The 21,312-nt window shown below is 44.6% G+C and overlaps 1 protein-coding gene across 8 annotated transcripts in view; it reads right to left on the bottom strand.

Moving 5' to 3' along the window:
- The window catches only part of tasora (transcription activation suppressor a), a 39,303-nt gene that overhangs the window by 6,055 nt on the left and 11,936 nt on the right, over positions 1 to 21,312 (bottom strand). For 5 of the 8 annotated variants that reach the window (XM_083772360.1, XM_083772364.1, XM_083772367.1 and 2 more), the window contains 13 exons: positions 20,343 to 20,490; positions 15,336 to 15,484; positions 12,165 to 12,297; positions 11,194 to 11,472; positions 10,196 to 10,254; positions 6,641 to 6,782; positions 4,721 to 5,958; positions 3,974 to 4,204; positions 3,165 to 3,287; positions 2,889 to 3,048; positions 2,545 to 2,653; positions 1,766 to 1,944; positions 291 to 437 (listed from right to left, as the gene is read on the bottom strand). In XM_083772360.1, coding sequence (XP_083628486.1) covers positions 291 to 437; positions 1,766 to 1,944; positions 2,545 to 2,653; positions 2,889 to 3,048; positions 3,165 to 3,287; positions 3,974 to 4,204; positions 4,721 to 5,958; positions 6,641 to 6,782; positions 10,196 to 10,254; positions 11,194 to 11,472; positions 12,165 to 12,297; positions 15,336 to 15,484; positions 20,343 to 20,490 — 3,097 coding nt within the window. Of the gene's footprint in view, positions 1 to 290; positions 438 to 1,765; positions 1,945 to 2,544; positions 2,654 to 2,888; positions 3,049 to 3,164; positions 3,288 to 3,973; positions 4,205 to 4,720; positions 5,959 to 6,640; positions 6,783 to 10,194; positions 10,255 to 11,193; positions 11,473 to 12,164; positions 12,298 to 15,335; positions 15,485 to 20,342; positions 20,491 to 21,312 lie in introns of all 8 variants that reach the window. The other 3 variants (XM_083772363.1, XM_083772361.1, XM_083772362.1) reach the window with 3 other exon arrangements.

Raw genomic sequence — 21,312 nt, 5'->3', positions numbered from 1 at the left:
GCTTGCACATAAGCACACATGGCATCAACGCATGGTGTTGTGTGCAGGCACACTACACTTTGTCCTTTTTATCATTCATTTTTTTAAGAGCCTGCCCGGGGACTACAGATGAAATGTAGCTTTGGTTAACTCTGGCCCATTTACATTGATGTGAAAACTGACATGTTGATTAATGAGCTTTGTCCCTGTCAAATAAATAAATTACCGGTAAGTCCCCGGATTGCATCTTTAAAATGAAAAACTGTAAGTGATACTGTCCTATAATTCTATATTATTCATCCAGCTCTCACCTTTGAGATCCAAGAGGTCATCTGGAATTGCCTGTGACTTGCTGCCATGATAACCGACCACGTTGTTGAAGTTGTGTGTGATGTCATTGATATTGGCAACAATGATGCCACTGCTGGAGAAGTTGGGGAACATCTCAAAACGACGTTCTGGGAGGGAAAAGGTAAGATATCATCATCATCATCATCATACTATAATTCTAACAATGTCTGAGTGTGTGTGTGTGTGTGTGTGTGTGTGTGTGTGAGTGTGTCACTGTGACTGCCGTAACTCCTCAATGCCTGCACCAATCACTCCCACTTTTCACACAGGCATGGAGAGCGTAATGAAGCCCTTTTTTCGATTTGACACATTAATGATTATGAATGAATTTATTAGTCAATTACAAACGCACCTGGCCGCAGTACCCCCCACGGCCACAAGGGGGGGGGGGCAAATATCTCACAACGGGTAAGGGCTAGTACTATAAATTCAAAGAATCTCTGAGTGTATCTGTGCGTCATCATTCTGACATCATAGTACTGACATAGATTAGCCTCCAAGTACTCCTATCATTAATGGGGTTTTGCACTAAGAAGAGCTTTATCTCTATAAATGTGTAGTTGGAGAATGTCTCGAAATGGTGTTTTGAAGGATAAATAAATACCATAAACTGTTGTTAAATCAACAGGTACTTTAAAAAGGAAATGAGATGATATCTGATAAAGCTCATGAATAAGAACTGGAATAGATTTGATTTGAGAGTATAGTCATAACTATACATTCTAAGATGCACCTTGTGATAAGGACAACATTAATACGAATAAGAACATGTAAACTAAACAGACAAATTGATAAGGTAAATGTATAAATGTAAAAAGTATAAACAGATAAAAAGTTCAAATTGGTCAAGTGTAAATACAGTATAAACAGGGTGTTCAAATAGATCAGGTGTACGTACAAACTGATAACATTTTCAACAAGTGTAAGTACAACATCAAATATATTTTTAATTTATTTTAACCCATTCTGACCGGGCACCCATTTTGGTGTCGGCATCATGTTATGCTTTATCTATTGAAAAATAGCAGATCTACAAGCTCATATCGCGCCACCGAGTGGCGCGATACGAGCTTGTAGGTCTGCTATTTTTTGAAAAATCGAAGAATCTGATCTCAGGTCAGAATGAGTTAATCAGACCAGTGTGTGTCCAGTGGAAAACTTGTATGAATCTGATCTCAGGTCAGAAAGGGTTAAATAAATAATAAAAATCGTGACCCATGAAAATGTGTCCGTGACCCACAGTGTCGCCACAGTGGGTTAGAAGTAGAACACTGCCACGTCTAATTTGCTGTTTTAAAAACAGCAAATTTTGCTAAAAGGACTTTGTAACTCTGATAAACAAATCTAATTCAACAGGTGTAAATGAGAAACGAAATACACTGTTATGTCCTTGTATACTGTACAATATTATGCTGTGTATGTGTGCGTACTGTACCTGTTAAGAATATAACATGACGGTGACTTGTGTATCTGGCCTGTAGCTCTATCAGACAGTCCAGCTCAGGTGATTTGCTGCTTGTCCGGTCACAGTGATGATAGGGGAGGATCTCCAGAATCAGGCGCTTCTGATAGTTTGTCAGCACTTCCAACAGGCTTTTAGCTTCACGCTTAAATCTGTTAAGACACAAAGACATGCATCGTTGATGTTGCCCATTTAAAAAAATGGTGAGACAGTAACTACTACATACGAAATATTGCAGTAATAGTTAAAGGTTTTATGACATTCATTTTCATTTTTATTTTATGTTTTATGACCTCAATTACACCCAAAAAACTTGAACTTTGAACATTCAGTGGATTTTCTGTGGTCTGAAGTTTTCTTTGGGGTTTTTTGGGCCTTTTGAGCTACAATGAAAACAGGCAACACAGTGAAACAGTGACATCTGCTGGCAAATCCCATTGACATATATGGGATTTGCAGTAAGTGATGTCACTTACTGCCGGCAAATCAGAGCACCTGTTTGAGCCAGAAAACCCCAGATCACAGAAAATCTACTGAATGTTAAAAGTTCATGTTTTTGGGTGCAATTGAGATTAGAAAACCTAAAAAAACCAAGAACAATTCCAAAACATTTTTTTTAATGTCACAATCCCTTTAAGTTAGAAGCAGTACTGTAGTTATAGTAGTAGGATTTATAGAAGTGGGAGTAGACAAAAGTAGCAAGTCTAGCAACAATAGTATATTAGTTATAATGGTGGTTAAAAAAGAAATACCTAGCTTGTTCCTTAAGTTTTTTCATTGTTTTAAAGTGCACTCTCCATCTCCACAGACACTCTGGTGAACTCTTCTGTTCCAGGAACATCAACAGGGCTGCCAGACGCTCTGCACAACAAACACATACCGTTCTCAGAGACACAGGAGAGTCTCATGTTTATGGTTTAATCACTCACTCACACACACACACACACACACACACACACACACACACACACACACACACACACACACACACACACACACACACACACACACACACACACACACACACACACACACACACACACACACACACACACACACACACACACACACGCACACACACACACAGTCTCCTCACCATGTGTGATGAAATCTGGGTTGAGGACAAACTCATCTGAGACAATGCAGCCTCCGGAGACAAACAGCTCATTGGGGCTGTTGTTCCTGAGGTCATCCACAGTGTCAACGCCATAAAACACTACAGAGGGCCGCTGCTTCAAACGCATCAGACCTGGAATCTTAACACACAGATAAGATACACATCGAGTCAGTAAGGAAACCATTCAGTCGGTGAGCAAACAGCAAGTCTGTTAGTGAACCAGTAGCATCAGTCAGTTAAGTTCATAACCGGTACCTTGTGTATGTGTTTTTCTATATCTTTGTTCTGTATTATGATCAGCAGTCTGTCTTCGGTGCTTTCATTTTCCATGAAGGTGATAGGACTCTGCTCTGTATGTCCCTGCTTCAACAGATGATCCTACAACACATTGTTATCATGATTAGCATCGGTTCTCTATGCCAGTGGTTCCCAAACTTTTTCATGTCAAGGACCCCCAAATTGACACTAATTAGGCCGCGGAACCCCATTTGAAAAGATATGCCAGGGACCCCCCATACTCCATTTTTATGGCCCTAGCAGAGATTCTCAACCCGTTTAATTTCAAGGACCCCCAGTTTGACATGCATTAGTCTACGGACCCCCATTTAATGGCATTTCTATCTCTGGGACCCCCAATTTATATTGTCAAATAAATGTTAATTTAACCAAATTCCAGTTACAGACCCATATGGTCAATTTGGTTCAAAACTATATTTTAGCTGGGGACCCCCTGAAACTAGGATCCAACAGGAAGCACGCACATCTCCAGAAATTCTACAGGTGCTGGTCAAAAAATATACATACAATGAAAAGGAAGGGATGTCCGCACACTGTTTCTCTGCTCCCAGGAAATATTTATTGGTACAACGTTTCGACCCTTGTGGGTCTTCGTCAGGTACGAAACGTTGTTCCAATAACAATTTCCTGGGAGCAGAGAAACAGTGTGTGGACCCCCTGGAACTCCCTCAAGGATCCCTGGGGGTCCCCGGGAAACCCCACTTTGGGAACCACTGCTCTATGCATTAAAGCCGCATACCATGGTTTATGACGGTTATTATGAATACCTTGATGTGGTCGTAGTGCATGTCATACTCTTCAGTACTGTGGATGTAGAACTGGACAGAGTTCTTTTTCACATCTTTAATAATCTCCTCCAGGCTGCTGAACACCTCTGGCTGTAGTTGGCTGATCAGGGATCTGATGTCGGGGGGAGCCGGACCCTGACCTAGGCCAATCAGAGACACCGACCCTGGGACAGAATTCACATCCCCCGGCAGGCTTCCTCCCGGAGGAAGCTATTGTCATGATAAAAGAACAGTTAATCTCCTGTATTCAAGTGTGCGTCTCTCTGTTTGTGAATGTATTGTGTCTGATGGTATGTACTGTGTCTGGGTTTATGCAGTGCGTTTTTCAAGGTTGTGTATATATAGTCAGAGAATATTATCAGAACAAATTCCTTACCAATACATTTCTTCACCAATGTGTTTTTAAAAGTGTCTAGTAACACATCTCACAAACACTGAAATACTGTTTCCATTTTGTTGCACAATCGTCGTCGTGTATTGGCTGCCGCTGCATGCTTGCCTCTCTTAAATTTAATTGGTTAATGGCCGGTATTTACCGTCTAATGGAAAACCTGACAAGCACACATACATGAGATATACAACATTTTTGAAGTCCTGCAGACGATCTTAATGGCCGTCATATATATATATATATATATACACACACACACACACACACACACACACACACACACACACACACACACACACACACACAAAAGGAGAACACTCAAAGAAGTACAATACCTTGTGAAGACTGTCATTATCGGACATCCTGACATCACCAGCATTGCAGCTCTGCTCGGTTAGTCTCGACAAACTCATGTCCTCATGTCCAAATGTCCTGCTGTTGTCTATATCCTTGTGTTGTTGTGGTAGCGAGTGAGCGGAGGTAGGTATTCGGTGGTGAGGTCCAGATAAAATAGACCCTTCCACACTTTTAGTGGAAGAATCGTAGGCAGCCGAAGAGACAGCGGTGCTTGAGAGAGGAAGAGAGGGTGAGAGGTCCCCGTTGTAAAGTTCTGTTCTGTTATTTTGCTGTTGTGAGTGCGGCCTTTTGGCTAGTGAAGGGTATTCCCCGACTGACGCGACAGTAACTGCGGTAGAACCGGTACAGTTAGTGGTATTAGCTTCAGGACTGGATACGTTAGCCGTAGCCGCCCTGATGCCGGCCACAAAGACACTGACACTGCTTGCCAAAGTATCACTAGCGTCAGCATTAGTGCCGACGTTAGCTTGGTGGCTTGGCCACCTGGGCTCCAAGTCCTGGACTACGCCATTCATGCTATCCCGTAGTGAGCTAACGAAGGGCTGGACAGGGATGCCAGGGATTTTGCTGCTGTAGAAGGTAACATACTGAGAAAACGGCGCTATCGTCAGATGTGTCTGAGCCAGCCTGGCATGTTTGTGTAGCTGTAGCGGTGGGAACTGTTGCATAGAGGGATAGTTTGTGCTCTCCTCCTGCAGGAGGTGCTGTATATCAGAGGAGAAGTTCCCCATGAGATCCTCTATGATGCAGTCAACGTCTCGGGGACGAGGAGCAGCAGGAGTAGGAGAGGATGGAGGAGAGTCATCCGACACTTCTATCACGTCTCCTCCTCCTCGCTCCTCATCCGACACTTCTATCACTTCTCCGCCCCCTTGCCCCTCCTCTTCAACCATATGCACCTCCGCCTCCGCCTCCCTCGCCTCCGTGTCTTTCTTTTCCTCTCGATTGCTTTCTTCTGCCTCTACTGCCTCATTCTTCTCCAATTGTACTCCTCCCTCCGCCTCCTCCGTCCCTCCTGCAGCCTCGTGTTGCTCCAGGGTGGGTGGAGGTGACGGGGTTCGACTCCGCTTCTCTGGAGTTGGATGAATGGATGGAGGAGCAGATGGAGGGATGGATGGAGGAGCAGATGGATGAATGGATGGAGGAGCAGATGGAGGGATGGATGCAGGCGCAGATGGAGGGATAGATATCTCCCCACGGCTCTCCTTTGTCGCTTCTGCAGGGGGGACAGATTGTTAGTTGTAATGTCACTGTTATCGATGGAATTCTGCAGCCAGGCACGAAATATTATGAGTTGGCAATTTTATATGTTCTTGGTGGGGGTGGCTGGGTTGGTGCACTGTTTTCACGTGCAAATTACTTGGTCAGGCTACATATGTACACATAATTATGGGCCATTATTGCCGTTTTAATTGTCAAGTTGTGCCGTCTCAAGATGTGGGTGGTACTGGCCTTGCTATATTTGTTAAAATAAAAGGTCTGCACAGGCAGCTGCTGCTCTGAAAAAGTGAGATAATTCACTGACAGGGGGTTTAACCACCGATACAGAAACGGAGGTGATTCATCACCCTTGCATGTACCCTATCATGCACCCCAGCATGCAAAGCTTGCATGCACTGCTTTGACCAGGAGTCAGGCAATGCCATATCTGACAGCAGAGCACAAGAACGGGTATGTAATATAACTTGTGATCTTTGTTCCGTGGTAGCTACACATCCCGAATGGCTGTAGCCATTCTGGAAGGGGAGTCATTCTTTGGAAAATGTATCAAATATTTACATTTATCATGAATGCCTTTTATGTTGCCAACTGTGAACGAACTTTACAGTTCAAGTTACTGTAGGTGCAATTGCTCATTCTAAAATGCCTGTGGTTAAATATTTGAGGTTTCTAATCACCTTGCAGCAGGTGGAGCAGCTTGATGGCAACCTGAGGGCTTTCACTCCTCAGGTCAATGTCCGTCAAACCCTCCGAGCCAATCACAGACAACAAAGAGCTCAGGGGGGAGGGGTCTGGGTTGTTCTCTGGTACAAGGAGAGCGGGAAAGAGAAGAGAGCTGCTGTTAAAGAGTTTCACAAGTGATTTCAGACATACAGTACTATAGGCTATATGACACGGTATCAAACTAGAAAAGGGCGCTCTGTGGAGTGAATAATTCCACCAGGCTGGGTAACCTATAGCCAAGTCTGTGTAAGTCATGCATTGCAGTTCAACATAAGGCTCTCCCCTCTCTAGGTCCAGGAAACATATTAAAGGAAGGAAAAGGGAAAAATTCCTGTCCCTCGGATTAGATTAGTGAATTGGCCACTTAATGGCCTGGAGGTCTGCCAGAGTGGGATCCTGTGGGGAGACACCCAGGTACTGTGCCAATAGTAACGGCATGATAAGTTGTTTGATCCGTCATTTTTCATGGCCACAACAGACATGCTCAGATGCGCTGCTCATCCTACAAATGGTCTGGAATCCTTTTATTTTATAAAAGTTATTGACAAGAAGCATTGTTAACAGAGATATAATTTACAAAACACAAATGTCCTAACTTTTTATGTTTATGTACATATATATGGACTCCTCACAAAAGGTTTGGAAACTTAACTGTGGTAGATTATTTCTCCCCTTTAATAATACCAATTTGTATTGTATTTTCTATCAATTCTATCATTAGTCACCTTTACAACAAAGTATAACTTCTAAGGATTGTGCAATCACGGAATGAGTAACACACCTAGAACGTATGGGTAGAATTTGCCAAAATACCCCATTGTGCTTCTGTTGGTAATCTCTCGTTTTCAGCGACCTGCCACACGCACGCACGCATTATGTCAGTCACAGACAGGTGTGTGACTGACATCCGAGCATTGGGTCGTGGAACTTTGTTGCACTTGTGAATGCGTCTCCAAGCAACAACACTGCAACCATGGAAAGATGTCATGTTTGTCCCTTGAGGATAAGGCCTGTGCAACAGGGGAAGTGAAGCTGGCGATATACTGTGTATCACCAGCTTCAGTGTGTGTGTTAGTTCAATGTCACGAATTTAACATCTGGGATTTGATTGGCCAAGCTTTGCGTGATGTAAGTGCTCTCATCAGCACCGTTAGGTTTACTAGGCCGTGTAACAGCTTGAACATCTAGTATTAGGCATGTAACCATTCACTCAACCTCACAACACGGTTCCAATCAAGACACTGGGTTCACGATACGATTTATTTCACAATTGTTCAACACTCAACAGTGATACTTTTTTCAGCAGATTTTGATTTAGCAATTTAGCATTATGAATAACACAGTCTTTAAACTGTGAATAACACACCATTTAGTTTGTACTTACTTACCGGTAGTCCTATTTAGTCTTCTAAAATGGTTTAGTCTTAGTCTAGTCTTAGTCGACAAAATATCAAAATCTTAGTCTTTTAGTCTTAGTCTTAATGCAATGTTAGTTTTGCCAGAAAATATTTAGTCTTAGTGTTAGTCTTTTGAATAACACACCATTTGGTCTTAGTCCTATTTAGTCTTCTGAAATGGTTTAGTCTTAGTAGACCAATATAAAAAATATTAGTCTTTTAGTCTTCGGCAACAAAATGAACACTGTTTCTCAATGGTGGTCCCTCTTGGTGGGCATCACGGTGGCTTGGCCATGGGTCTGGAAACGGGCGGGCCACATTACGGTCCATGTCGAGGTCCAGGCTGCCAGCGGCGTCCTGGAAGACTTCGTCATCGAACTCCGGCAGGCTGTAGAGTAGAAGGCCTTCACCCTCTTGAGACGGCTCCTCTTGATGTAGTGGACTGGGACATCACAGCACACAAAGAGCAGCAGACCGGGGCATTCAATGCCTCACGGGCGTGCTGAACTCCGAGGCAGTAGACACAGACTTCGTGTGCCCGGTATTCCCTGATGAAGGCTTAACCGCCGAAACGTTGGATATTCCTGTCTTACCTGCTGTCCTAATAAATATTGGTACTCTGGCTATTGGTGTGTGCGGCCACCTTCTTGTCTATTCAAGATCTCCTCTACAGTTTTCTCCCGTGTGCCGGCACCGCCACAAGGACTTTGGCGTGCGTAGAGCCTCTTTGTACACAGGCTGTAGAAGGCCTTCACCCTCTCGAGACGGCTCCTCTTGATGTAGTGGGACATCACAGCACACGAAGAGCAGCAGACCTGGGCATTCAATGCCTCACAGGCGTGCTGAACGCCGAGGCAGTAGACACAGACTTCGTGTTTGTCCATGCCCAATATGGTTTTCCTGCATAAAGCCACCGAACAGGTCTCCTGTGGCATCAAAACCGCTCCTCTACGAAGGGCGTACGAAGGGCGGCGGACTCCTTCCTCGGGGTAGCCATGCTAACTGGGTGTCGCCATGGGTCTGAAAATGGGGGGGCCACGTTACGTTCGGCGTCCTGGAAGACGTTGTCATCAAACTCTGGCAGGCTGTAGAAGGCCTTCACCCTCCTAAGACGCCTCCTCTTGATGTAGTGGGACATCACAGCACACAAAGAGCAGCGGACCTGGGCATTCAATGCCTCGCGGGCGTGCTGAACGCCGAGGCAGTAGACACAGACTTTGTGTCTGTCCATGCCCGACATGAGGTTCCTGCAGACACAGGTCTTCTGTGGCATCAAAAGCGCTCCTCTACGACGGCGACGGGCGGCGGACTCCTTCCTCGGGGTAGCCATGCTAACTGGGCGCGATGAAAACACACGAGCAGAAGCAAAGGCTAGGTGGTTAGCTTAGGAGAATAGGAGTAGGAGAGTTTAAACGCTGAACTAGCTGGTCTCGGGGCGTTGATGTCCGCACAAGTGCACAAAGCTAGTCTTAAGTGTATTTTCACAGGTGCAATCCTGTGAAATTGTCGCGCACGTGGTCGTTTCATGCACACGCCTGCGTGCGACTAGACCTAGATTGTGGCGAGCAGACCTGGAGCTGATCCAGGCAACAACGCCTACTCCCCGTCTGAAAGGACTTATGCTCTTTTCAATATATGAAATTAAATAATGCCTTTTGATTCATGAGGTACATGCATTAACTGTAAAGTACGCATTAAGTATTAATTACAAATTACGTCTTTCTTTGTAAAATAATAATATAAGTCTTAAAATGAAATAAATGATTTTTTTAAACATATATACTATTATCGCCCTAGACGGAGGTGTCCGCCCTATCAATTTGGCCGTCTGTTCAGTGATTGACAACAGAACGCAGGCAGACATTACAGAGGCCCTGAAGGGACAAAATAGTCAGCGGTGAACAGGAAAGAGTACCGCACACACACACACACACACACACACACACACACACACACACACACACACACACACACACACACACACACACACACACACACACACACACACACACACACACACACACACACACACACACACACACACACACACACACACACACACACACACACACACACACACACACACACACACACACACAATGGACAAATACCAATTTCTCGATTTCTCCCATCAGCTGCGGGTAAGTAGGGCGGATCCTTGACATCAGGCCCTAAAATACAGGAATGAATAATGTGGGGGGGATTAACATCAAACAAGGTACAGTAGGAAAGAGAGCTCATTGATGATGTGCCATTTCAGATAAATTTACATTTTTGAGCTCTACTGTAGATTAGAACGCGACTCTACGATGATCCCAATATTTCTCGTTCCTGGGTCACATACTGAAGGATGGAACAGGATACAGTCCAACCGAATTACGGGTAAAAAAAAAAGCGATTTCTACTCTTTGCCTCTGGACCACTATATAATTGCTTCATACATTTTATTTCCCAATGTTTGTCTCAAAGAATTTCTAGTTGCATGTATTCTGCATCGATTGTGTCTCGTATAGAGCACCGAAGTCCTGACGTAACTCGCTCATCCCGACGATTCCCCTGGTTCGCGGAAGTAATTTCTCTATGGAGAATAACATGGGGTGATCTTAATGTCGTCTACTATAAGCGTTGTGGTCCAAAAATAAACAAGCTGTCTCGGCTATTGCTATCTCGGTTATTGTCAGGGAGGTGTCTCTGTATCGTTTGCAACAGTCAGTCACTCATATATGATACAGTCTGCTTCTAGCGAAAATCTAACTAATTCAGTAGCAGTAACATTAGCGTTTTCTCTCAGTCAGTTGATTCTTCATATCCATATGAGTGAAGCGGCCGGGGTGACATGTTTATTTTTCAAACACAGTTCTTATATGAAGCAATCTAAAAATCCTCCTATGGCGATTTCAATGAAACTAAAAAAATACATGAACCTGGGGACTGACGCCCTCTACTGAAAGTGACGTCAGACTTCGGTGCTCTATACTCTCGTACTTATAGTACTGCATAATACTGTGTAAATTACTACAGTACAGAGGTAATTGTACTAGTGGTAAAGTACTGTGTAGACTAGAAGGAAAGGAAAGAGGAAGGCTGATGAGAACAATATTCTACATTACCTGCAGACTCCCTGGAGACCGAGGGGGTTAACCGCTGCTCATTAGCTGGGCGGGGCTCCTCGTTAGAGGGTCCGATTTCGCTAGGGGCGGCGACGCTAGCGGGCTCGTTAGGCGGCGGCGGTGAGGGTGTGGGAGAGGGTGCGGGGCTGGGCTCAGGGGATGGAGTGGGTCTGGCTGTTGGTGGCGCCGAGACCACGTTGGCTGTCGCCATGGCAACAACATGGTGGCAGCGTGGGTCCTGGGGGAGTTGGCTCTGAATGCGGTGATACGCGTTCACACCTGGCAACATACAGGACAAGGACAACATACTTGGAATTTAAAACCCATTCTGACCTGAGATCACATTCTAAAAATGTCTTCTACATCCTGACAGTTTTCCATTCTTACCTGAGATCAGATTCTAAAAATGTCTTCTACATCCTGACAGTTTTCCATTCTGACCTGAGATCAGATTCTAAAAATGTCTTCTACATCCTGACAGTTTTCCATTCTGACCTGAGATCACATTCTAAAAATGTCTTCTACAACCTGACAGTTTTCCATTCTGACCTGAGATCAGATTCTAAAAATGTCTTCTACATCCTGACAGTTTTCCATTCTGACCTGAGATCAGATTCCAAAAAATGTCTTCTACGTCAGTCGTTCTTCGATTTTTCAAAAATAGCAGACCTACAAGCTCGTAGCGCGCCACTCGGTGGCGCGCTATGAGCTTGTAGATCTGCTATTTTTCAATAGCTAAAGCATACCATAATGCTAACACCAAAATGGGTTCCCGCCCCAAAATGGGTTAACCCATTTTGACCTGAGATCAGATTCTAAAAATGTCTTCTACATCCTGACAGTTTTCAGTTTTCAGTCGTTTTCAAAAATAGCATTATTATTATTATTATTATTTCAACAGCAAGGCAATTAAAACGTGTTGGTAGACACTAGACAGACAGGCACAGGTAATCAAAGATAAACAGACAGACCTGTTATGGGGATTAGAACCCATGGGATCTCTGGTTGTTCATCAACCTCTCTTCCTCGCAGGCCAGACTCTCCACAGTGGGAGCCAGGACTGAACCCTTCCTCCAAACTACTGACACTGCCTCGTGTCTGTTCCTACAAAGACACACACACACACACACACACACACACACACACACACACACACACACACACACACACACACACACACACACACACACACACACACACACACACACACACACACACACACACACACACACACACACACACACACACACACACACAGATCAGATGTATCGATCAGATGAGATGTACCGGCATTCATTTCACTAGTTCAAACCTATCCAGGACTGAGACAACCCCAGAACTCCCACACATACCTGTATGAAAACTAAAGGGTGTAGTGCAGGGGTCCTCAACTAGAAATGATGAAGGTCCACAAATATGTTTTTGAATAAGACCGAGGTCTGGTCCCATGCGCGGCGTCCATCGGAGAGCGGGGCTCTATGCCCGTTTAGTATGGTCAAGCCAAGCTTATACAAATCAGATCCCCTTCCACCCAACCAATAATGGGGTGCAGACAGAGTGCAGGCCCGGAGTGGAACTCCAAATCAGTCCGGGAAGCCACACTGCGCGCGCGCAGTCACATGAGAAATGTCACATGAGAAATGTACCATCTGATGATATTTATATTATTAACTTCTTCCCTCCATTAACATAAGACACACAATGTAGTTGTGCTGCAGCAACACTGCCTGAATTGAATTGAAATTGACTGTGGCTGGCCTGGCCTGAGCTTAGGAGAGATTTTTCTTTTTTGCTGGCCTGACCTGACCTGACCTTTTTTTTTTTTTTTTTTTCTACGGTCCGCAGAGAGGTGGACCGCGGTCCGGTCGTGGACCGCGGTCCGCCAGTTGAGTACCCCTGTAGTGATTTGTAGTGATCCCCATTGAATTACCCTCTGTATTTGAGCCAGCAGTTTGCTGCTCAAGGTGAGTGCACAGGGGAACAATTAGGGGCCCAGAGCCTTGCTCAGGGCCCCCACGACACAGCCTGGAGAAGCTGGGGTTCAAACTGGAGACCTTCTAATTCCCCAACGGCTACTAGTCTGTACCTCCTGAGGCTTCACGGCTCCTTTTTCTAATTGTTTTCAACAGGTTTGAAGCATTTTGCTCCCTGCTTATGCTCTCATGTGTAATAATAATAACATAGGTCAGTTAATTAGATTTCTTTAATTATTACTGTACAATTGCAATCAAATGTGAGATCAAACTAGATTCAGGCTCAATTAAAGGGGCGAGTCAAGAAGCGGTTTGCTTCTTGTCCCCATATATGGGGACTAGGTTGGTGGAGGGTGTGTAGAGCCCAGGATCACATTAGATGATTGACACAGGGGTGAAAAATGGGTTACAAAATCGTGGGATAAAAAAAAATATATATATAAATAAATAAAAAAAGCTGTTTGTAGTGGGACTGATGAGCACTGTGAGCAGGCATCAGCTGGATGAAAATTACAAGGGTTCAAGGTGTTCTTTGTTGTTACCTTGTGTACAGGTCAGGTGCATGATACAAATATGTTTTGTTTGGCACCTCAAACATTGTAAGAGGCAAAGGTCTACAGTATACACAATATAGACTGATTGCACACACACACACACACACACACACACACACACACACACACACACACACACACACACACACACACACACACACACACACACACACACACACACACACACACACACACACACACACACACACACACACACACACACACACACACACACACACACACAATTAATGGGAAAAATAGGGATGTATTCGAGTCCATCTAAAGCCAGTCCAAGTCAAGACCAAGACCGAGGGGGAGTGAGACAAGAGTCAAGGTCTGTATTAAAGGGATTGTGACATTAAAAAAAAGGTTTTGGAATTGTTCTTGTTTTTTTGTAGGTTTTCTATTCTCAATTGCACCCAAAAAACATGAACTTTTAACATTCAGTAGATTTTCTGTGATCTGGGGTTTTCTGGCTCAAACAGGTGCTCTGATTTGCCGGCAGTAAGTGACATCACTTACTGCAAATCCCATATATGTCAATGGGATTTGCCAGCAGATGTCACTGTTTCACTGTGTTGCCTGTTTTCATTGTAGCTCAAAAGGCCCAAAAACCCCAAAGAAAACTTCAGACCACAGAAAATCCACTGAATGTTCAAAGTTCAGGTTTTTTGGGTGTAATTGAGGTCATAAAACCTAAAAGAAAAAAGAAAAATAAATGAAAATGAATGTCATAAAACCTTTAAGGACCCAGTCAGATGGGGTAAGGAGGGGGACGAAAGTGAGCAAATTAAGTGTTAATGTAGATTTGCGGGTTCTGTGAATCGTCAGTTGTACCTCCAGCCTAAACTCCTCACCTGGCTTTTCACAGTAACTGTGGAAACTGGGAAAACCTGGTTTCTATTTAATGTTCAGTCCAAGGTGGATTTTATTTCTATAATTGCAGATTCGTAGTAAAGTCCAGGGTCTCAGGGCCTGGTTGTGGCGGGTCTGCATAACTGCATACTACACTAAAACAAATGTGCACTTCTGTTACAGGTATAAAGTTATGGAATTCACAAAACCAGGAGTTGAAGAGTTGTACAACAGTGTTTCAGTTTAAGAAAGTGTTTAAAAGGGAAAAAATTATAAAATATGAACTAGAAGGTTAGATATAAGTGTTATTTTGTTCCCTCAGCGTTGTTTTGTTTTTGTCTGTTCTCTTGTTGAGCTCTTTCTGTTCTTTTGTCTTTGTTGTTCCTTTTTTTAGGGTTAGGGTTAGATGTTTTATTTTTTTTATTGATAGGGGCAGGTATAAATAAGATTTATCTTCTTCCTGCTCCTTTTCTTTTCTGATGTGGAATATGTAAAAAAATAAGTAAAATGAATATAATCATGTAAAACCATGACTGAAATGAAATAAATAAATATGAAATGAAATGAAATATGATGATAATAATAAAGTACTCTGAAAACGCGTACAACAGGTACTGCATAACGGGGCAGCATCCCAGTTCAATAAACCACAACACTGTTACATGTCACACTTTTTTGTATTTGTAATATGGTAGTAGACCGTTTTGGTACCAGGTGGTTTTGAAAGATCTGGTTTTATTGAGGAAGTGGTTATGGTTACCTCCAGCTCTTCTTGTGTCCTCAGGTCGAGGTCACAGTTGGTGGGCAGTTGCAGCCTGGTGGCCAGCCGGTCAAACGTCCAGGGCTCACTCTCCTCCTCTCCTCCTTGCTCCTCTGGAGGGCTGGGATTGGCTTGGTTGAGGCCTGCTGCTGGACATGAACACACAGAGCAGGATCCATTATTTATCATCAAGCATCTCAGAATCACTCCAAGGATTCACACAATTTGTGCACTTTGCAGTCCATTACTGAGGTGCACATGATGCCCCCCATTCACATGAACAGTCCATTACTGAGGTGCACATGATGCCCCCATTCACATGAACAGTCCATTACTGAGGTGCACATGCCCCCCATTCACATGAACAGTCCATTACTGAGGTGCACATGATGCCCCCCATTCACATGAACAGTCCATTACTGAGGTGCACATGATGCCCCCCATTCACATGAACAGTCCATTACTGAGGTGCACATGATGCCCCCCATTCACATGAACAGTCCATTACTGAGGTGCACATGATGCCCCCATTCACATGAACAGTCCATTACTGAGGTGCACATGATGCCCCCCATTCACATGAACAGTCCATTACTGAGGTGCACATGATGCCCCCATTCACATGAACAGTCCATTACTGAGGTGCACATGATGCCCCCAATTCACATGAACAGTCCATTACTGAGGTGCACATGATGCCCCCCATTCACATGAACAGTCCATTACTGAGGTGCACATGATGTCCCCATTCACATGAACAGTCCATTACTGAGGTGCACATGTCCCCCCATTCACATGAACAGTCCATTACTGAGGTGCACATGATGCCCCCCATTCACATGAACAGTCCATTACTGAGGTGCACATGATGCCCCCATTCACATGAACAGTCCATTACTGAGGTGCACATGATGCCCCCATTCACATGAACAGTCCATTACTGAGGTGCACATGATGTCCCCATTCACATGAACAGTCCATTACTGAGGTGCACATGATGCCCCCCATTCACATGAACAGTCCATTACTGAGGTGCACATGATGTCCCCATTCACATGAACAGTCCATTACTGAGGTGCACATGCCCCCCATTCACATGAACAGTCCATTACTGAGGTGCACATGTCCCCCCATTCACATGAACAGTCCATTACTGAGGAGCACATGATGCCCCCATTCACATGAACAGTCCATTACTGAGGTGCACATGTCCCCCCATTCACATGAACAGTCCATTACTGAGGTGCACATGATGCCCCCCATTCACATGAACAGTCCATTACTGAGGTGCACATGATGCCCCCATTCACATGAACAGTCCATTACTGAGGTGCACATGATGCCCCCCATTCACATGAACAGTCCATTACTGAGGTGCACATGCCCCCATTCACATGAACAGTCCATTACTGAGGTGCACATGATGCCCCCAATTCACATGAACAGTCCATTACTGAGGTGCACATGATGCCCCCCATTCACATGAACAGTCCATTACTGAGGTGCACATGATGTCCCCATTCACATGAACAGTCCATTACTGAGGTGCACATGCCCCCCATTCACATGAACAGTCCATTACTGAGGTGCACATGATGCCCCCCATTCACATGAACAGTCCATTACTGAGGTGCACATGATGTCCCCATTCACATGAACAGTCCATTACTGAGGTGCACATGATGTCCCCATTCACATGAACAGTCCATTACTGAGGTGCACATGATGCCCCCATTCACATGAACAGTCCATTACTGAGGTGCACATGCCCCCCATTCACATGAACAGTCCATTACTGAGGAGCACATGCCCCCCATTCACATGAACAGTCCATTACTGAGGTGCACATGATGCCCCCCATTCACATGAACAGTCCATTACTGAGGTGCACATGCCCCCCATTCACATGAACAGTCCATTACTGAGGAGCACATGCCCCCCATTCACATGAACAGTCCATTACTGAGGTGCACATGCCCCCCATTCACATGAACAGTCCATTACTGAGGTGCACATGCCCCCCATTCACATGAACAGTCCATTACTGAGGTGCACATGATGCCCCCCATTCACATGAACAGTCCATTACTGAGGTGCACATGATGCCCCCCATTCACATGAACAGTCCATTACTGAGGTGCACATGATGTCCCCATTCACATGAACAGTCCATTACTGAGGTGCACATGATGCCCCCATTCACATGAACAGTCCATTACTGAGGTGCACATGATGCCCCCCATTCACATGAACAGTCCATTACTGAGGTGCACATGATGCCCCCCATTCACATGAACAGTCCATTACTGAGGTGCACATGATGCCCCCCATTCACATGAACAGTCCATTACTGAGGTGCACATGATGCCCCCCATTCACATGAACAGTCCATTACTGAGGTGCACATGCCCCCCATTCACATGAACAGTCCATTACTGAGGTGCACATGATGCCCCCATTCACATGAACAGTCCATTACTGAGGTGCACATGATGCCCCCCATTCACATGAACAGTCCATTACTGAGGTGCACATGTCCCCCATTCACATGAACAGTCCATTACTGAGGTGCACATGATGCCCCCATTCACATGAACAGTCCATTACTGAGGTGCACATGATGCCCCCATTCACATGAACAGTCCATTACTGAGGTGCACATGATGCCCCCCATTCACATGAACAGTCCATTACTGAGGTGCACATGATGCCCCCATTCACATGAACAGTCCATTACTGAGGTGCACATGCCCATACGAGGTTTCCACTGGACACACACTGGTTTGATTAACCCATTCTGACCTGAGATCAGATTCTAAAAATGTCAGTCGTTCTTTGATTTTTCAAAAATAGCAGACCTACAAGCTCATAGCGCGCCACTCGGTGGCGCGCTATGAGCTTGTAGATCTGCTATTTTTCAATAGCTAAAGCATAACATGATGCCGACACCAAAATGGGTTCCCGTTCAGAATGGGTTAAAACCCATTCTGACCTGAGATCAGATTCTAAAAATGTTCTTCTACATCCTGACAGTTTTCTGAAAAAGCTATGTTTCTATGTCAGTCGTTCTTCGATCTTTCAAAAATAGCAGACCTACAAGCTCGTATCGCGCCACTCGGTGGTGCGCTATGAGCTTGTAGATCTGCTATTTTTCAATAGCTAAAGCATAACATGATGCTATAACACCAAAAGGGGTTCCCGCCCCAAAATGGGTTTTAAGGTGGCTCAGCTAGCCTCTAGTCTAGCGGCTGCATATTGCCTCCGATCAAATTATTCATTGTCGACCGAGGACGACCTAGTGATTCAGATCAAACACATCCTGTAACAAAATTGGCTTAAGGGAGGACGGGGCTGGCCAGCGGACCTTTGATGTTTGTAATAACTTTGTATTGATAATAAAAGCACATTCTCTATTTCAGCCCCGATCAGAGTCCCATACATTGCCTTCATTATAAAATAAAGTGTGGAAAAAAAGATGGTGTATTGTAGGTACTTCTGTGGCCTACAGGCAGGCAGCACTCTACGATGTCAATCTGACTATTACTACTACTACTACTACTACTACTACTAGGATGTATAGATTGCCACTAATAACTGTTGATAAATTGTACATATTTATTCATATTATTCATTATAGACCGTTACTCATTTGTAGAATCATTTTGTATATATACATACTGTGGGGTCTCGCTAGCGACACCCCACGTTGCCAGGGCAACCAGACACGCTGTCAGACAGAAGACGCCTCGGGGCAGCTATAGGCCCGCCCTCGGCCTCGTAGTAGGGCATGTCTACGTGCCAAACCTCCTCCTCCTCCGCCAGATTGAGACGATGGAACGACCACACCCAAATCACCAATCGGCCACACCCGCAGTATAAGAGGAAAGTCCGGTTCTGAGTCTGGCAGCGGCTGCTTCACACACACACGCTCACGGAGGCACGCACAGCGAATACCGTCGGGGGGGGGGGGGGGGGGGGGGTAAGAAGACACACTCACTTCCTCCGCCACCCATTCATATACGTGTATATTCCTGCATTTGTGTTGACTGTCACTCTCCTCTCACCCCAGGCTCTTAGGAACGCTCCAGGAAACGTCAGAGCGACGGAGACAATCGGACTGTATGATTAGAAATAAGGGAACAGGAGTCCCATTTCCCCGCATCTCGCTGCGGGAGGAAGGCAGCCCCCGCCACAGCGACGGTGACGCGGAACTCTCATCTAACAAGGTCGGAAAGAAACCCGTTATCCTTAATATTATATTGAGCACTGTCTGGCATACAGTTTCGCTCATTTGAGTTGCCGAGAACGGCCGAAGATTTATGCTCTATCGGAGCTGAACCCCCCCCCCGCTATCGGGAGAGAAGACCCGCTACAGATAAAGATAAAGACTGATGACGTCACCCGAAGCAAGGGAACCCCGTCCCGTCATATGGTATTAAACAGAACCCTCCAGTGAGGAGCGTGCTACAACCGACTGTATAACCTGAATAGAAATCTGATGCTCTGTTCTCATCCTCCCTCAGCCTGTGGAACAGACATTGGGCTGTATTTTGCGTGTCTTAAGTACCAGGTCTTATTCCCTAACTTGAGCTATTCTGAGTGGCCAAAGAGCATTGATCACGCCTCCAGGTCTTTAGTTTACTCAAGTTAGGGAATAAGACCTGGTACTTAAGACACGCAAAATACAGCCCATTGTGTGGAATATAATTTGTCCCCGAAACCTACGTGGGGTTTCTCTTCCTGCCTGTATTATTATTATTGTTGGTGAAATAAAACCTGTTGAAACTGCTGCAATCCCCCGTCCCGCTGGTTGGTCATTGGTCACAATACATATATTGTATTCATTGTTAATAAACTGTTGAAATGTTTCACATGTTTTCCACCCTTGCTAACACTGCTATGATAACCCATTTTCCCTCATGGAACAATAAAATAATACTACAATAAAGTGTCTTAACCTGCCTGTCCACCCGTCTGGCCTGCTATCCTGTCTCCAGTGTGTCTCACCTGGCATTCTTTCTTGTCCTCCTCGTAAGTATTTTGAAGTTCTCTCCGTCACCTCTTCCTCTTTCTTCCTCTTCTTCCCCATCTCTCCCTCTCCTTTCTTCTTCTGGTGGGACATCATTGTATCCATTAACTTCTTGTAAATAATTTCCTGAAAAACACACACACACACACACACACACACACACACACACACACACACACACACACACACACACACACACACACACACACACACACACACACACACACACACACACACACACACACACACACACACACACACACACGGTCAGATACAGTCAGATACTAATATTTGTACTACTACTGTTACCTACAATTCGTTATTATACCATTTAATCATGTCATACTGAAAAAGCAACACTTTCATAGTGATTTGTTTTTTTGCATTAACGAATTAGTTGGGTCGGCTTTATGTTTTGTCGTTCCAGTACAATATATAAGCTTACAAAAGATTTGTGATTATAAGCTGTTCTGTATCGGTCACATTTTAACCCATTCTGACCTGAGATCAGATTCATACGAGGTTTCCACTGGACACACACTGGTCTGATGAACCCATTCTGACCTGAGATCAGATTCTAAAAATGTCAGTCGTTCTTCGATTTTTCAAAAAGCTATGTTTCTGACCTGAGATCAGATTCTAAAAAGCTGTTTTTATGTCAGTGGTTCTTTGATTTTTTTTAAATAGCAGACCTACAAGCTCGTATCTCGCCACTCGGTGGCGCGCTATGAGCTTGTAGATCTGCTATTTTTCAATAGCTAAAGCATAACATGATGCTGACACCAAAATGGGTTCCCGTTCAGAATGGGTTAAGCACTCTTAGTTATTGATGGGTTTTATTTTGTGATGTTATCCTTGGCCTGACTGCTGTGGTGTTTCTGGCAGCAGATCAAGGCCCTAGTCAGTGTATCTGATATTGTAATTCTGTATCACTATGTAAACAAGATT

This window comes from Protomyctophum parallelum (assembly GCF_964188405.1).
Source record: "Protomyctophum parallelum genome assembly, chromosome: 8".
Classification (NCBI taxonomy): domain Eukaryota; kingdom Metazoa; phylum Chordata; class Actinopteri; order Myctophiformes; family Myctophidae; genus Protomyctophum; species Protomyctophum parallelum.
This window is presented reverse-complemented; position numbering and strand designations above follow the sequence as displayed.